The sequence below is a fragment of the Maylandia zebra genome, linkage group LG7 (genome assembly GCF_041146795.1).
Source record: "Maylandia zebra isolate NMK-2024a linkage group LG7, Mzebra_GT3a, whole genome shotgun sequence".
Lineage (NCBI taxonomy): Eukaryota > Metazoa > Chordata > Actinopteri > Cichliformes > Cichlidae > Maylandia > Maylandia zebra.
In genome coordinates, this window is record NC_135173.1 from 44,076,235 (window position 1) to 44,089,369 (window position 13,135).

At 38.0% G+C, this 13,135-nt stretch overlaps 1 protein-coding gene across 1 annotated transcript; it reads left to right on the forward strand.

The window, feature by feature from the left end:
- The first annotated feature begins 983 nt into the window (after positions 1-983).
- On the forward strand, positions 984-8,911 carry LOC101468120 (coxsackievirus and adenovirus receptor homolog). The gene is made up of 10 exons (XM_004538583.6): positions 984-1,230; positions 2,114-2,174; positions 2,359-2,615; positions 2,977-3,073; positions 3,355-3,621; positions 4,842-4,952; positions 6,379-6,447; positions 6,596-6,649; positions 6,783-6,909; positions 7,962-8,911. The coding sequence occupies exons 2-10, from the start codon at positions 2,120-2,122 to the stop codon at positions 8,446-8,448; spliced, it is 1,524 nt and encodes a 507-aa protein (XP_004538640.5). The 5' UTR covers positions 984-1,230; positions 2,114-2,119; the 3' UTR covers positions 8,449-8,911.
- The last annotated feature ends 4,224 nt before the right edge of the window (positions 8,912-13,135 follow it).

Sequence of the window (13,135 nt, forward strand, 5' to 3'; positions counted from 1 at the left end):
TTAAGGGGAATGAGTATGGCAAACACTGAGCTGAGGTTAATAAGATCATGTCTTGCTCATTACTTACCATCAACAGCGTATTACTATGATGTAGTAGAGGGGAAAACCTTAGGTACTGGCCCTCCTGGTGTTAAGTATGGAAAGGAAGGATAAAGCATTAATAAGTTACTAATAAAGTGATACTGTGCTATTAATAAGCAATTTGTAAATGATAAATATTTAACTTAGCATACTGAAATTAAAATAGTTACATGCAGTTTAAAAAGAACATCTATGAAGACAATGAACAAAAATTACAAAGTATTATAGTATAGTATTTAATTTTTGGTGCTTCAACCCTGAGTCAAAGTATAAAAAAAAGCCAACGACATCATTGATTGATTGATCTTAACCACAACCCATGGTAGTAGTTAATTAGTTTTCTCAAGTCTTGATAACCAGAGAAATGTAACCATTAGCCATTATAAGTGGTACATTAAATAAATAAATAAATACATTTTCTAAGAAAAAAGTCCTTCTTGATTCTTTCCCCCAAGTTATAGAGTTAGGATTATGACCTTAGACCGAGAGTTCAGGTGCTGCTGCTGGAATTTTACTTATTATTTACACTAAAATATTTACACAGCCTATTTTCTTTAAGTAGAGGATATCTTTGCTAACTCTTTCATCACTAATGATGATATTGTTATGAGTTTTACCTGGATTAATATTTACAGTAAGTGGTCAAACTGGGTGATACTAAGGTAGTATAAAAAATTCCCGATAAAGGACGCCATAGTTTGGGAGTCCTGACCACATAGACAGAAACAAGTGCGTTAAAAAAAACCCACAAAAAACTAACCAGTATTAGTTTCGGACACAAGCTACAGGACTCGAATGTTGCTCAATATGTGTTTGCTGATCATTAATGTTTGAGCCACTATATTTGGAGGAGTTTACTGTCGGGAACATTTTGATCGCTTCTTTATCGGTGTGTTACAGTAATCACAAGTCAGCTTCCGTGTGAGCAGCGGAGAGTTAATTTCGAGCCGTCTAAGCTTTCCACGAAAAAACACGCCGTAATTTCATAAAGAAGTTGAGCTGAGTACAGTAAAGGAAGGAGGCGTGGCCACTTCTCCTGCCTTAACTGTTCGAAGGGACTGACGGAGGGAGTTCAGATCACATTTAGAGCTCAAGGAAGAAGGAAATAACTAATGAGAACACAGCTGGCTGTTTTTGAATGACCTACAGGTAAGAGGACATATTATTTATTTAGGACAACTCAAAAATTTATATATATATACACATATATATTTTTAACACTAGAGCAACACCATCAATAATAACAATATTAATAATGATAAAAAATAATAATGTAAAGATATTCTATGTTCTGTATCTTTTTGCATGTACAAATGAGCCATGTACATTTTTTCTGTTTTTACACGGGCCATCTATTTTTGACGTTAACATTTATTTTTGTCTTTGGATTCTGTTTCGACTCATCTGATTTATCTGTGTATGCATACACGTACTCTAAAACTCCCTTACTATCACGTATCAGATAAGACTATGGTTAACCAAACAGATGACAGATCTTAACAATCAGAGTTCTGCAGAACTGTAGTTGTCTTTCCACTTGGGGAGGAAATCCCGGAGAAAATGTCTATTTATATCCTACTTACTCACCTATCAAAGTTGCTTACTGTGTAAGCAAACAAAGATGCTCTTGTACACATTTGCAGTTGCTGTTAAGTTATATTTTTTCCATAGAAGCCTGGTACAGCTACACTTCCAGATATAATGGCGTGGTGGAAAGATGTTTTATGTAGAGAGGTGGGCTGTTATGTGAGGATGGTGCGGTTGAAGTGTGCTGGCATGGCTTCAGTGTCAAAACAAAAACTTCCCTGTGTTATTTTTTCCTGTTATAAAAGATAAAGAAGAGGGAAGTACTTCTTTGGAGCTGAGTCATGCTAGATTGGGATTACCATGTGATATAGTGTCACACAGCTTTTTGCCAAATTAAGAGGCAAACAAGGTCACACTGCACATCTGGTTTTCTTCGGTAAAGTGACTCATGTTTCATCACTAAAGAATCTCAGCATCTGGTAATAATCCCTTTTTTCATCCTCAGATCTCAATGGACTGGGCCCTTATTATAGTTTTACAAGTGTTATTTCAGCCCTCTCTCTCAGGTGGGTGGTAAATACATTTTTTGGATATGTAGAAGCAAAGTCAGAACAATAACTACATATTTGACACGTGAGGCACTTACAGCTGCAGAGTGAGATTATGTAAAAAGTATAAGATGCTTGTAAACATTTTAAGACTGGAGTGTTTACCTTCATCTTGGCATTATTTTGTGTCATTTCCGTGCAGTCTTATTCACTGTTGAGGCAGAGCAAAGCATGTATACGTCAGAGTTTGGAGAAAGTGTCGTGATGGGCTGCAAGTTCAACCCTAAACCCTCCTATCCTCATCCTGACCTGAACGTGACCTGGCACTGGATCAACTCTGACTCCGTTCAGGACGTGATCCGGCTGGATAATGGCGTGCCGCGCTCGGAATCTCCAAAGTATCGGGGACGAGTGCAGCTTCTGACCGAGGAGCTGGCGGAAGGCTGGGCTAAGCTGAAGGTAATTCCTGGCACTGAGCTACTCAGACTTACATAACACATGTTGGACGGCTTACCACTTAATTCCTACTAACTTTACTCCGAGTATTAAGCTTGTTTAAACTTGCCAGCTTTTCTTCATCTTTTTAAAAATTACTCTCAACAGGTTTAAATTCCCTAGAAAGTGCCACAGGATAACTTTACTGGAACTTTACAGGGGTGTATACTCATAAAATGACTAAGTCTGTTAAATTTTTTATATTATAGTACAGAATAAAACCCTAATAAGAGAGGCAGAGGGAGGGATAGAGCTGAAAAGTTTTCCATTTTGGTTTCTTTAAGAGGGCATAACAGAGGACTCTTGTTCTTTTGTCACTTTACAGATGTCCAGTCTTAGAATCAGTGACGCCGGGAAGTACCAGTGTGTGGTTCATTCAGCGGATGGAGCCGACTATAAAACTATAGCCTTGTCTGTTGAAGGTGAGAAGTACATGTGTTGCAGTGTAGGCCTGTTACTTTTCTTTTCTGAAGATTTCACAAGCATTGTTCTGGGAATGGTCTCGTAACTGCCAAAGCGCATGGTCATTTCTGGCCAGTTAAAGTTTCACTCAAACTGAAAATGAAATAAAGACCACTATTAGTCAATTTTGTAAAAAAAAAAAAAAAAAAGAGAGAAAAGAAAAAAGAAAACAATCTTTGACAAACTCAGCACATGCTGTTATCAATCTTGCGTTACAATAGAACGTCATTTTCTTCCCTAGCATCTTATAAATCAGTGACCAAACACATTGAGAGGGCAGCAACAGGTGATGAGGTCCTGATAACCTGCCAGTCTGAGGGATACCCTAAGTCAACGGTTGAATGGCAGAATGGAAACCTGAAGACACTCAATCCCAACACCACTGCTGAATCAACACCAGACCAGATTTTTAGAATCACCAGCCAGATAAAAGTCAGCTCATCAGAAAAAAACAACTACACCTGTAAATTTACAAAAGACGGCAGCTCTGCAACAATTTATATTCCAGGTAAGCGTTCGTTTCCAGTCTTGAAATGGTACATGGTATTTACATGTCCTCCTGCGTGTGCATGAGAGTTAGATGCAGCTTATAGCTGTGCCTTTGAGATCAAAAGGAGGGCTTCCTTTCAGGAAGGCGTTGCAGAAGTGGATTTCTTCCAAAACAATACTCACAATATTTAACAGGAAGGGGGATGTAACATAATCCCAGCTTTTCCAGGTGGGAATCATCCAGCTGTACTGTGTGCCTCCTTTAAAAAAAAGGAGAGAAAAGGCTCCAACATTACATACTGTGCCTGTTTAACTGATCAGAAAGTGAAATAGATTTTTTTTAAACAGTCCCCAAAAGAGCAGACGACACTAAAGTTTAAGTGAAGCTCTAAATGTTCAAAGCTACCACAGGAAATATGTTCTCATAACCTGTGTTCCTGTCATCACCAACTTCCTGTTATGATTAGAATTTTGATTTGTACATGTTGGCTTTTATCCCCACCCTACATCAAACTGCAGAGACTTAGATATGTAGATATGATTCCCCCACTTTTTCCACCGCTTTCCTGGAATTCAAAGACCCTCCCATGTGTTTCTGTGAAGCCGGTGGGTGGTGTGTGGGTGGTGTGTGTCTGGTGTGTGGATGTAGGTGCGTAGCAAATCTTCAAATGTGAGACTTTTCCGTGTCTGCATGTAGGGTGCTCATTGTTTTCACACCAATATGGAAAAAATATATATTTAATCATAACACGTATCGAAACCGTTTCACTTTTAATTTGCTTTGCGTGTGTCATATTTATTTCTTTGATGAAAAACTAGCCACATTTTCCCATGCGGTATTTCCCACAGGAAGCTTTATTGTAAGTCATATTGTAATGATAAACACAAAAGGGTTTAATGATGATCCTGTTGAGGGAAATGAGAAATATATTTTAATTCATTTCTTATACATATAAAATGTTCAATGCTAGAGTAAGAGAAATGTATTTTTAATACAAGAACAAATAAATAAATACATAAAATATGTGAAAGAAGATATTTTTATGTGATCATATCTGCCATTGCACCAGCATAACGAGGCACTATAGCTGCCATAAGGTTTTGTCCTTGACCAGCAAAGGGGAAGTTTGTGGTTATATGCCTTTGGTATGTTTGGTTATTTCCAGAGCGGCTAAAATTGCTAAAGCATAGATATTACCATGAAATACTAATCCCACAATGTTTTGACTCTTTTCACAGATGAAATACCACTTAGTCCTGCAAAAAGTGATGCTGTCATCATTATACTGTGCATAGCAGTGATAGTGGCATTCGTCTCTGTCGGAGTGGTCACCTATCGACGACGAAAAGGTAACCAATCAGTCCCTCAGTTCAGCACAGACAGGAATGCTTACATATCCTGTGTCGTGCTGCAGACAGAAATGTTGGTTTCAAACAAAATGATGGGTAACAATTTAGTGAGGTGTTAAAATACCACAGATAGCAGCAGTTATCTTGAATAATGGGCTTAGATAAAAACAGTTATCTCAAACAATGGATACTTTGCAAGATATTTAAGAAACAAATTCAAAATGAAAGCCAGTCATCTTGCAAAACCTGTAATACAACATGTAGGTGATCTTAATGCAAACCTGCATTTCCCTTTGCCACAAAAACAGACAAAGTATTTAACACCTCGCTGCAAATGCTCGCTCTGGTTTCATTTTAAACATTCAGTAAAACTGCATAAAATGTGCAACGACAGAGCTGACATCGGCTAAATGATTTTAACTTTAATGCCCAAGAAAAACCAAAACTTTGTTGTTGGTCTTGTGCCAAACAGCTCACAGACAATCTGAATTCATTACTCAGCACTGCAAAACGTATCTTTCCTGTGTCAAAGGCTGCGCAGCTCTGACTGGGAAAAAAACAAAAGAAAACAACACATGCATACTCCCGGGAACACTGGTGACACTGTAGGTCATGTAAAAGAGGAAGCATCTGTGAACGTTTCAGGAGGTTCTTGTCCGATTTGTTCTATAATGCTTGTGATTTGAACAAAACTTTGCTGGAAATTCTTTAGCATGTGACCTGCAGTGTTTTTTTTTTTCTTTTTCGTGTGACCATGACTTAGCTTTTTACATTCTACTGCGTTTCGCAACTATCAGACCAGACCGGCTAGATTGTGGGAAACACCCAGTGTGGTTTTGGTTTATCTACAAGGGGAATTCAAAGCTAATTGTAAACGCATGGGTGATTTTTTCAGCACGAGTTTATATTATTGTTCACACACCTCACTCAAGTTCACTGGAAAACTTATTAAACATATTTTCACATATGAATGTGTAAAAATGACGTTTTACTTACAGATAGATCAGGAAACTGTCACACAGTTATCAGGAAGGCATGGATCTTTATTGTGGTGCTTTCAAGAGCATATGATAATATTGGACATTTTGAGGAATAATTGAAACTTCAAAGCCAAAATATTAGAATCAGAATCACAGAGACTTTATTAATCCCAGAGGGAAATTGAGTGATCATATCTGCCATTGCACCAAGCACTGATTTAAAATAAAGTGTAGAAACAGACATATCGATACAAAAATATAGAGAAATACAGAGATATAGGTATAAATATACGTACCTATTTTAGCAAATATAAGATCAATTAAAGAATGTATAATTCAAAACAAAACAAACCCAACAACCTCCATACATTCAGTGTATCAGTGCTTAAAGACTACATCACCTGCTGTACCAGTACGTTGCATTAAAGTGCACTTTTTTGTTACAGGGTCCCACAATCACAGCACTCACAGCACCAGGAACCTCCTGGAAAGACCTGCTTCTACCGCTGCTTCCCGTGAGTTCAGTGGTTATGTTTTTATTGCTGTTTTGCTGTTGAATTTCTACACTGGTTATAAATAAAACTGAGTTCTTCAGTGTTTTTCTTTTTATCTTACTGTCCTCCGTGTTGTCATATTTCTAACAATGCTGTTCCGTCCTGTCAGGTCTGAGAAGTTATGACGACAACTATGAGAACGAGATAGCTCCTTGTAATGAAGGTAGGTAGCTTATCAAGTTGAGAAATATAGTTTACAGGATTTATGTGCCACTGAAAGATTATCTGAAAAGAAAGACCTGCAGGATATTTTACATCTTCAGCAAATGACTGACTGGACTTCTTTTTGTCTCCAGGCGACGTTGAGGAAAATCTGGGGTTGAATGTGAAAACGCATTACTCAGAAAGCTTTCTCAGTGCAGAGCGAAGGAATCAATGCACCACTTTCAGTGCGGAGGAGCTGCCTCGCAGACTGCAAAACAAGTGAGTCATAAATACATGCGTCCAAAATGATTGGGAAATAGACGACTATGCATTTATCCGATATCATTTCCCGTACACGCAGCCTTAAAAAAAAAATTGTTCTTCTTTCCAGAAAATCGCCTTGAATGAATCCTCTTTTCGTTTACTTGCAACCACCCAGCATTGTGCAGAGCTGTGTGTGGCGTGCTACATGAAGTCATCTCAATTAGTGTTCTATTAGGTAGTGGTCCTTGTTAGCAGTAACACCATCCTCTATGAATCTACAGTAATGGATAGCACATTTAAAAAATAATGAGGTTATTGTATTTTTAGGGGTTATTAATCAGAATCAGAATACTTTATTGATCCCTGGGGGAAATTATTTTTTGTTACAGTGCTCCATTATAAACCAACATTAAGACAAGACAGACAATACACTAACTAAGAATAGTACAATATATACGTATATATACATACATAAGTCACTCATAAAGACAAGTTTATGGTCACAATTAATTTACTGTGTGGACTTCAACTAAATTTGTGTTGTATATTCAGCCACAGCCTTCGATTACTTACAGATTTAACTTAATGAAACTATATAATGCTGGGTTTAAACACAGTTCCTGTGACAGCTAAAAACTTTTTATAATACACAAAAGGGAATGACCATGGCATGGCAAGGCTTTTGTTTTCTTTTTTTTGTTCCTACATTTGTGTTTGCGAACAGTACTTCTGCCTATTTAATGCTAATTTATGATAGTTGACTGACATTGTCATGGCTATCGGTTTATCCAAGGCAGCAGTTGCGAAATCAGTGAGCGAGCTTGTGAAGCTCAGCTCAAGAACATTTTTTGAATGCACTGATAGCTACAGTACATGACGATGTATCGCAGTAAAGTTTTTAAATGCAAACGTTGTTATGCAGAAGTCACTGTGAGGTAAAGTAAAAGTAATCTGTAATAAGCCCAGGATCTCGAAAAAGAACTTAAACCTCACAGCCACACCATGCTCTAAATTTGTTTGGGGTTTTGTTGACTTCACAATCTCGACTTTGCTTTTTTTATTTTCAGTGAAGGCCACCCTGTGAATCTTCCTGCTTTACTCCCGGGTCCTGGTGAGACATTTTTCCTTGAGGGACTTCCCGGAAGCGGGAAAACAACTGTAGCCCACATCCTGATCTCATCCTGGACTGAATGGCCCACAGATTCCCTTTCCAACTTCCTCGACCTCAGCGCACTTCATTTTCTCTTATATGTTGACTGCAGCTCCGTGAAAGACGACTTGTTTCAGGAGATAACAACTCAGCTTTCACTCACCAAAAATATATCAACAGAAAAGTTGAGAACTCTTTTAATCACATCTGGCAAGGCTCTGCTTTTGTTGGACAGCTACAAAGAAGGAAACCAATATTTCGACGACTCATTAAGGAAGTTTCTAAGTGAACGAACAGGTTGCAGGGTGCTGGTCACGGCCAGCCCAGGACACTGCCCCGTGCTCAGGCAAACGGTTGGGAATGAAGGAGTTCGAAAGCTTCAAGTACAACCTGCAAAGTACTGAGTTTAAAAATAATATTGTGACCAAAAAAAAAACACTGTACATGAGTTAGATTTTTAACAAATGAGGCAAGAGTTTTGTGTGTGTGTGTGTGTGTGTGTGTGTGTGTGTGTGTGTGTGTGTGTGTGTGTGTGTGTGTGTGTGAGAGAGAGAGAGCGAGAGAGAGAGAGATAGGCATTTAGATTTTTTATAAGCCCAGATATGCTGCAGAATGTATGTACTGCATGATGATGTGTATTCAAAGTGATGCTTGGGAAGTTATAGACGTGCAACAAATTATAATTTTGTATTCTTTGTTGTCTTGTTTGTCACTTTCATTACTGTGCAATATGTTTTTTCAAAATTCTTTTAGAGAAAGTACATCATTGTTACTGGAAAAGCTGCATAGTGAAAGCAGTGATAAGAAACTGGTGTTTGCAGAATCTATGAACGCGGCAATTAAAATCTCCTTTTTCAATACATGTAACAGTTCAGATACAGCAGTGGTTTCTGTTTTAGCTCAGTGTGTGTGCATGAAAAAGAGAAAGGTCATAGTTAAGGCATCAGCTAGACTGCAATCAAAGCAGCAACAGCTTCTCTCTGGTGTCAAGAGTAAGAGGAAGTGACACTTTGAGTGTTCCTGACAAGAGATCATTTATGCCAGTAACATTTAATTAAAAAAAAAGAAAGGGTCTTTTTTTTAATTCTTTTTTAAAAATTTTTGTAGGTTCTTCATTTTGTGGAAAAGCTAGCATGTTTACAAAATTTCAAATGGCATCGAGCCAGTAACTTCTCTCAGCCCTGATCTGTTGCACTGGTCGACATCATCTTTTACTAAACTCGATTGTGCGCTTTTTCGCTACGGCTGGTGACTTTACATGATCTCAAAAAGTCCTGAGTCAGCAGTAAACAGCATGTTGTTGTTTCGTTTATCAAATGCACAAAAAGCGATGAACGTTTGTGTGGTAAATAGAGAAGTGAAAGAAAACATGCTTTAAATAAGAGAATGATATCCAAATAATGTGGCTTACTGTAGTTTACAGTCACACACGTGATGTGCGATTAACACTGCAACAAAACAGACGGGGAAATATTCCACCAAAGTAGTTTGTTGTCTTTAAGCTAATACACAACTAAAATGTGATTTTAAAAAAGGAAACTCAGCAGAGATGGGTTTGTAGAAAGCTAAAACAAGACCAAATCCCTAAAGACTCATCACATAATTTTACATGTAGGGAAGAAGGGCCTAAATCAGGGAAGCATCCAAGCAATTTGTCATTTAGCAGCCATAGTAGTTAAACCCAGTAAAAAAAACTAAACAACGCCCCCTAAAAGAAATTTAAATTGTTGTCACAAAAAGACCTCATATGTTTGCTTTATTTCCTCATTTGGCAGTTGATTGGCTCGGTTTCCTGACAGATTTTTTTGAGAGTCCATGTACAAGAAGTGTCTAAAAGATCATTACAAGTGGGATAGAAGAAGGAGAACCATCTCAACAGCACTTTATTACTTGTTGTTTTTTTTCTAAGCCAAGATGGCTAATAGCACTCCAATGCTAAGGCACGGTGGAGGCTGCATCATGTTATGGGGCCGTTTCTCAGTAGAAGGAACTGTTGTAATGGTCAGAAATGAGAAAGAGCGCATGCAACCTAGTCAGCCATCTACTTCTCTTTCAGCACAAGACCTTTACCCCAGACAGCATCTGTTTAAAAAAAAGACTTACCCAACTCCAGGCTTTGCCCTTGTGCACTTTGACTTCAATTCTTCACCATTTTTTAAAAATACAAACTTCTGTCAGATCTGTGTGGAAAATCACACACAACTCTGGGAATACCCGGCTGTCTAACTCCTGGAGTTTATAAAAAAATTCTTCTATATAACTCCCTCTTTATATCCAGTAGAATTGATTAACTGATTATTTTTGAAACAATCTGTGACTTCATGGTTTTTACTGGTCAGAATATCATCCCCTCTTTAGATGATATGCTTTTATGACAATACAACCACTGCTAAAGATGAAAAAGTGTTTTTATGTGTGTGTGTTTTTGCATATTCTTAACGCAAACAAACTTTTTCTTTGAGAAAATGTCTCCTTTTTCATTAAGCTCACCTCACATCTCTATCATTTTTCAAACTAAGCAGTTCCACAGTAGTTTACAGTTGATTTCTAAAGCCAATTAATTTGTATACAAATTTGTTTGTGAAAAAAAAAACAACTTTTTTTATACATTAAAATGGAAGATTATTGGATGTTTTTGAAATTTTAAAAGAAAAGGCTTAAATTAGATCAGCAAATAAGGGGGAACCAAAAAGCAACAATCCTGGAAACCTTTGCCGATGACCTGTAAAAAAATATCGATGTGGACTAATTTATTTCAATAATGCAAACCAACAAGAGCACTGTAGATTAGATGATCACAGTCCTCATTAGGCAAACATAACAAGCATAAAACAGTGTTTTGTTTTTTTTAAATTTTATGCATGTGTTTCACTTTCACAGACAGCTCAAGTAAAGGCAGATAACAGATAATCTATACACTGTGATGTAAGGGCAAACCTTCTGTAAGAAGCTGAGGTGGGGCTGGGTGGGATCTTAGAGGCTGCTGTTCCCTGGAAAAATCTGGCACACAATCTGGAGCGCAGGCATTATCCAAGAAAACCTGCTTTAATGCAAAACCAGGGTGCAGTGTAAACTGGAAACTGGCACGTCATCAAAACACAGATCATTACTTCCAATCAGACCCTAAGAAATCCTTAAGTTGGTGAAGTCATGACTACTATGCCATGGTATCATCCTCATCATTTTCCCCCCACATGTGAGGCTGCAGATATTTAAGTCAAAGGGAAGAATCTGACTCAGAGTCATCTGAGAACAACAATTTCTGCAAAATCTGAACAGCTGAATAAGTCTAAATCTTACAATTTGCTGGTCTGCTAACTCAGCTCTGTCTCAGTCACGATACAATCTTGAAAAACATTCAAGCATGAATAAAGGGGAGGAAAAATAAAAGCCAAATGTATTTAAGAATACATTTGTAACGTTTGCAGAGCTCTGTGTGCAAACTCAGCAGTTTGCACACAGAGCTCTGCAAACGTTTTGGTTCTTCTTCCAGCTTTCATTATTGACTGATCTCTGTGTAAAACTGAGACTAAAACCGGACGCACCCTGACACACTCAACACGCTCAATGTAAAGAGCAACTTGGCAGCCTGCATGTGTCGTACTGGGTACGTTTATGATTCACTTAAATATTTTCCTCCCAAAATTTAGTGATGTGAAAGGGAAAACACGACATACGCAATAAATCTGTTTACGTGCCTTTCAGTCACAAACTTGTTCATGAACTTCTTCGGCAAAGCCAGACAGCAGACAGTAAGGTGGTTTTGTGGGCTGCAGATAGGAAAACGCAACATCCAGAACGCAGGAGGGAGAGAACTCGAATAAAACTCTCGCTTTAATTGGCGATTAAATAAATTCAAAAACACAAAGTCCAAAAACCTCCGATATAATCAAACACTACGAGTCAGACAAGGTAATTCTGTACAACAGAAATGGACCCAAAGCAGATGACATGTCGAAGAAGAAAGGGAGGACTGTTTTATTTATAGCCTATACTTACAACTCGATGGGAACAAGAAACAATCCGACAATCAGAAGGTCAGAAATGAAACAAGGCACCAGTGAAAACTTTTATAAAACAAAACAGGAAGCAATCCAAAATATATCGACTAAACACACAGACAACAGAAAGGAAACAAACTAATCGAGTGGGAAGGTAAGTAAGTAAGTAAAATTTATTTATATAGCACATTTCACACTGGAACTCTTTCCCATGTTGCTTGTCTGTGTTTATTGTGCTATGGTGTGTTGATATCTGTGCATTCCTGTATTATCCTTTTGTGTTACACATTTCAATGTTTTTTTTCCCCCTAGCCTGACCTGTCTCCCCAATGTGATGTTTGTGTATTGTATGTACGGTCGGCAAGGTCTGTCATCTCGGTTGTGGGCAAAAGACCTGCAACTGACAAATAAAGGCTATCTCTCTCTCTCTCTCACATATAAAAATCACAAAGTGCTTCACAATAAAATCAGAAATACAAATAAAATAATATAAAACAGTGAAAAAATTAATTAAAAGCTTGTTTGTTTATAAATGTCTTCAGCTGCTTTTTAAAGGAGTCAATGGAGTCTAGACAGTGTAAAGACAACAGCAGGGAGTTCCACAGCCTCTGTGCCAGTGCCTGAAAAGTCCGACCCCCACGTGTTTTAAACCTAGTACGCAGGACCACCAGTAACCTCTGACCCGACGACCTAAGTGCTCGGGATGAAGCATGAGGTTTCAGCAGGTCAGAGACATACTGGGGAGCTTCACCGTGCAGAGCTCTAAAAGTTACAACTAAAATCTTAAAATGAACCCTAAAATTTACAGGCAACCAATGAAGAGAAGCCAAAACTGGAGTAATGTGTGACCTCTTGTTTGTGCCAGTTAAAAGTCTTGCTGCGGCATCCTGTACAGACTGAAGGCAATCCAGAGCTGATTTGTTAAGACAAGTAAAAAGACCGTTACAATAATCCAAACGAGAAGAGATAAAAGCATGAATAATCATCTCAAGTTCTGCCTTTGACACCAGTAGTCTGAGTTTAGAAATGTTTCTTAGATGATAAAAAACAGTTCAAGTTGTTTAGAGTGTTTCTCAAGAGACACTGAACT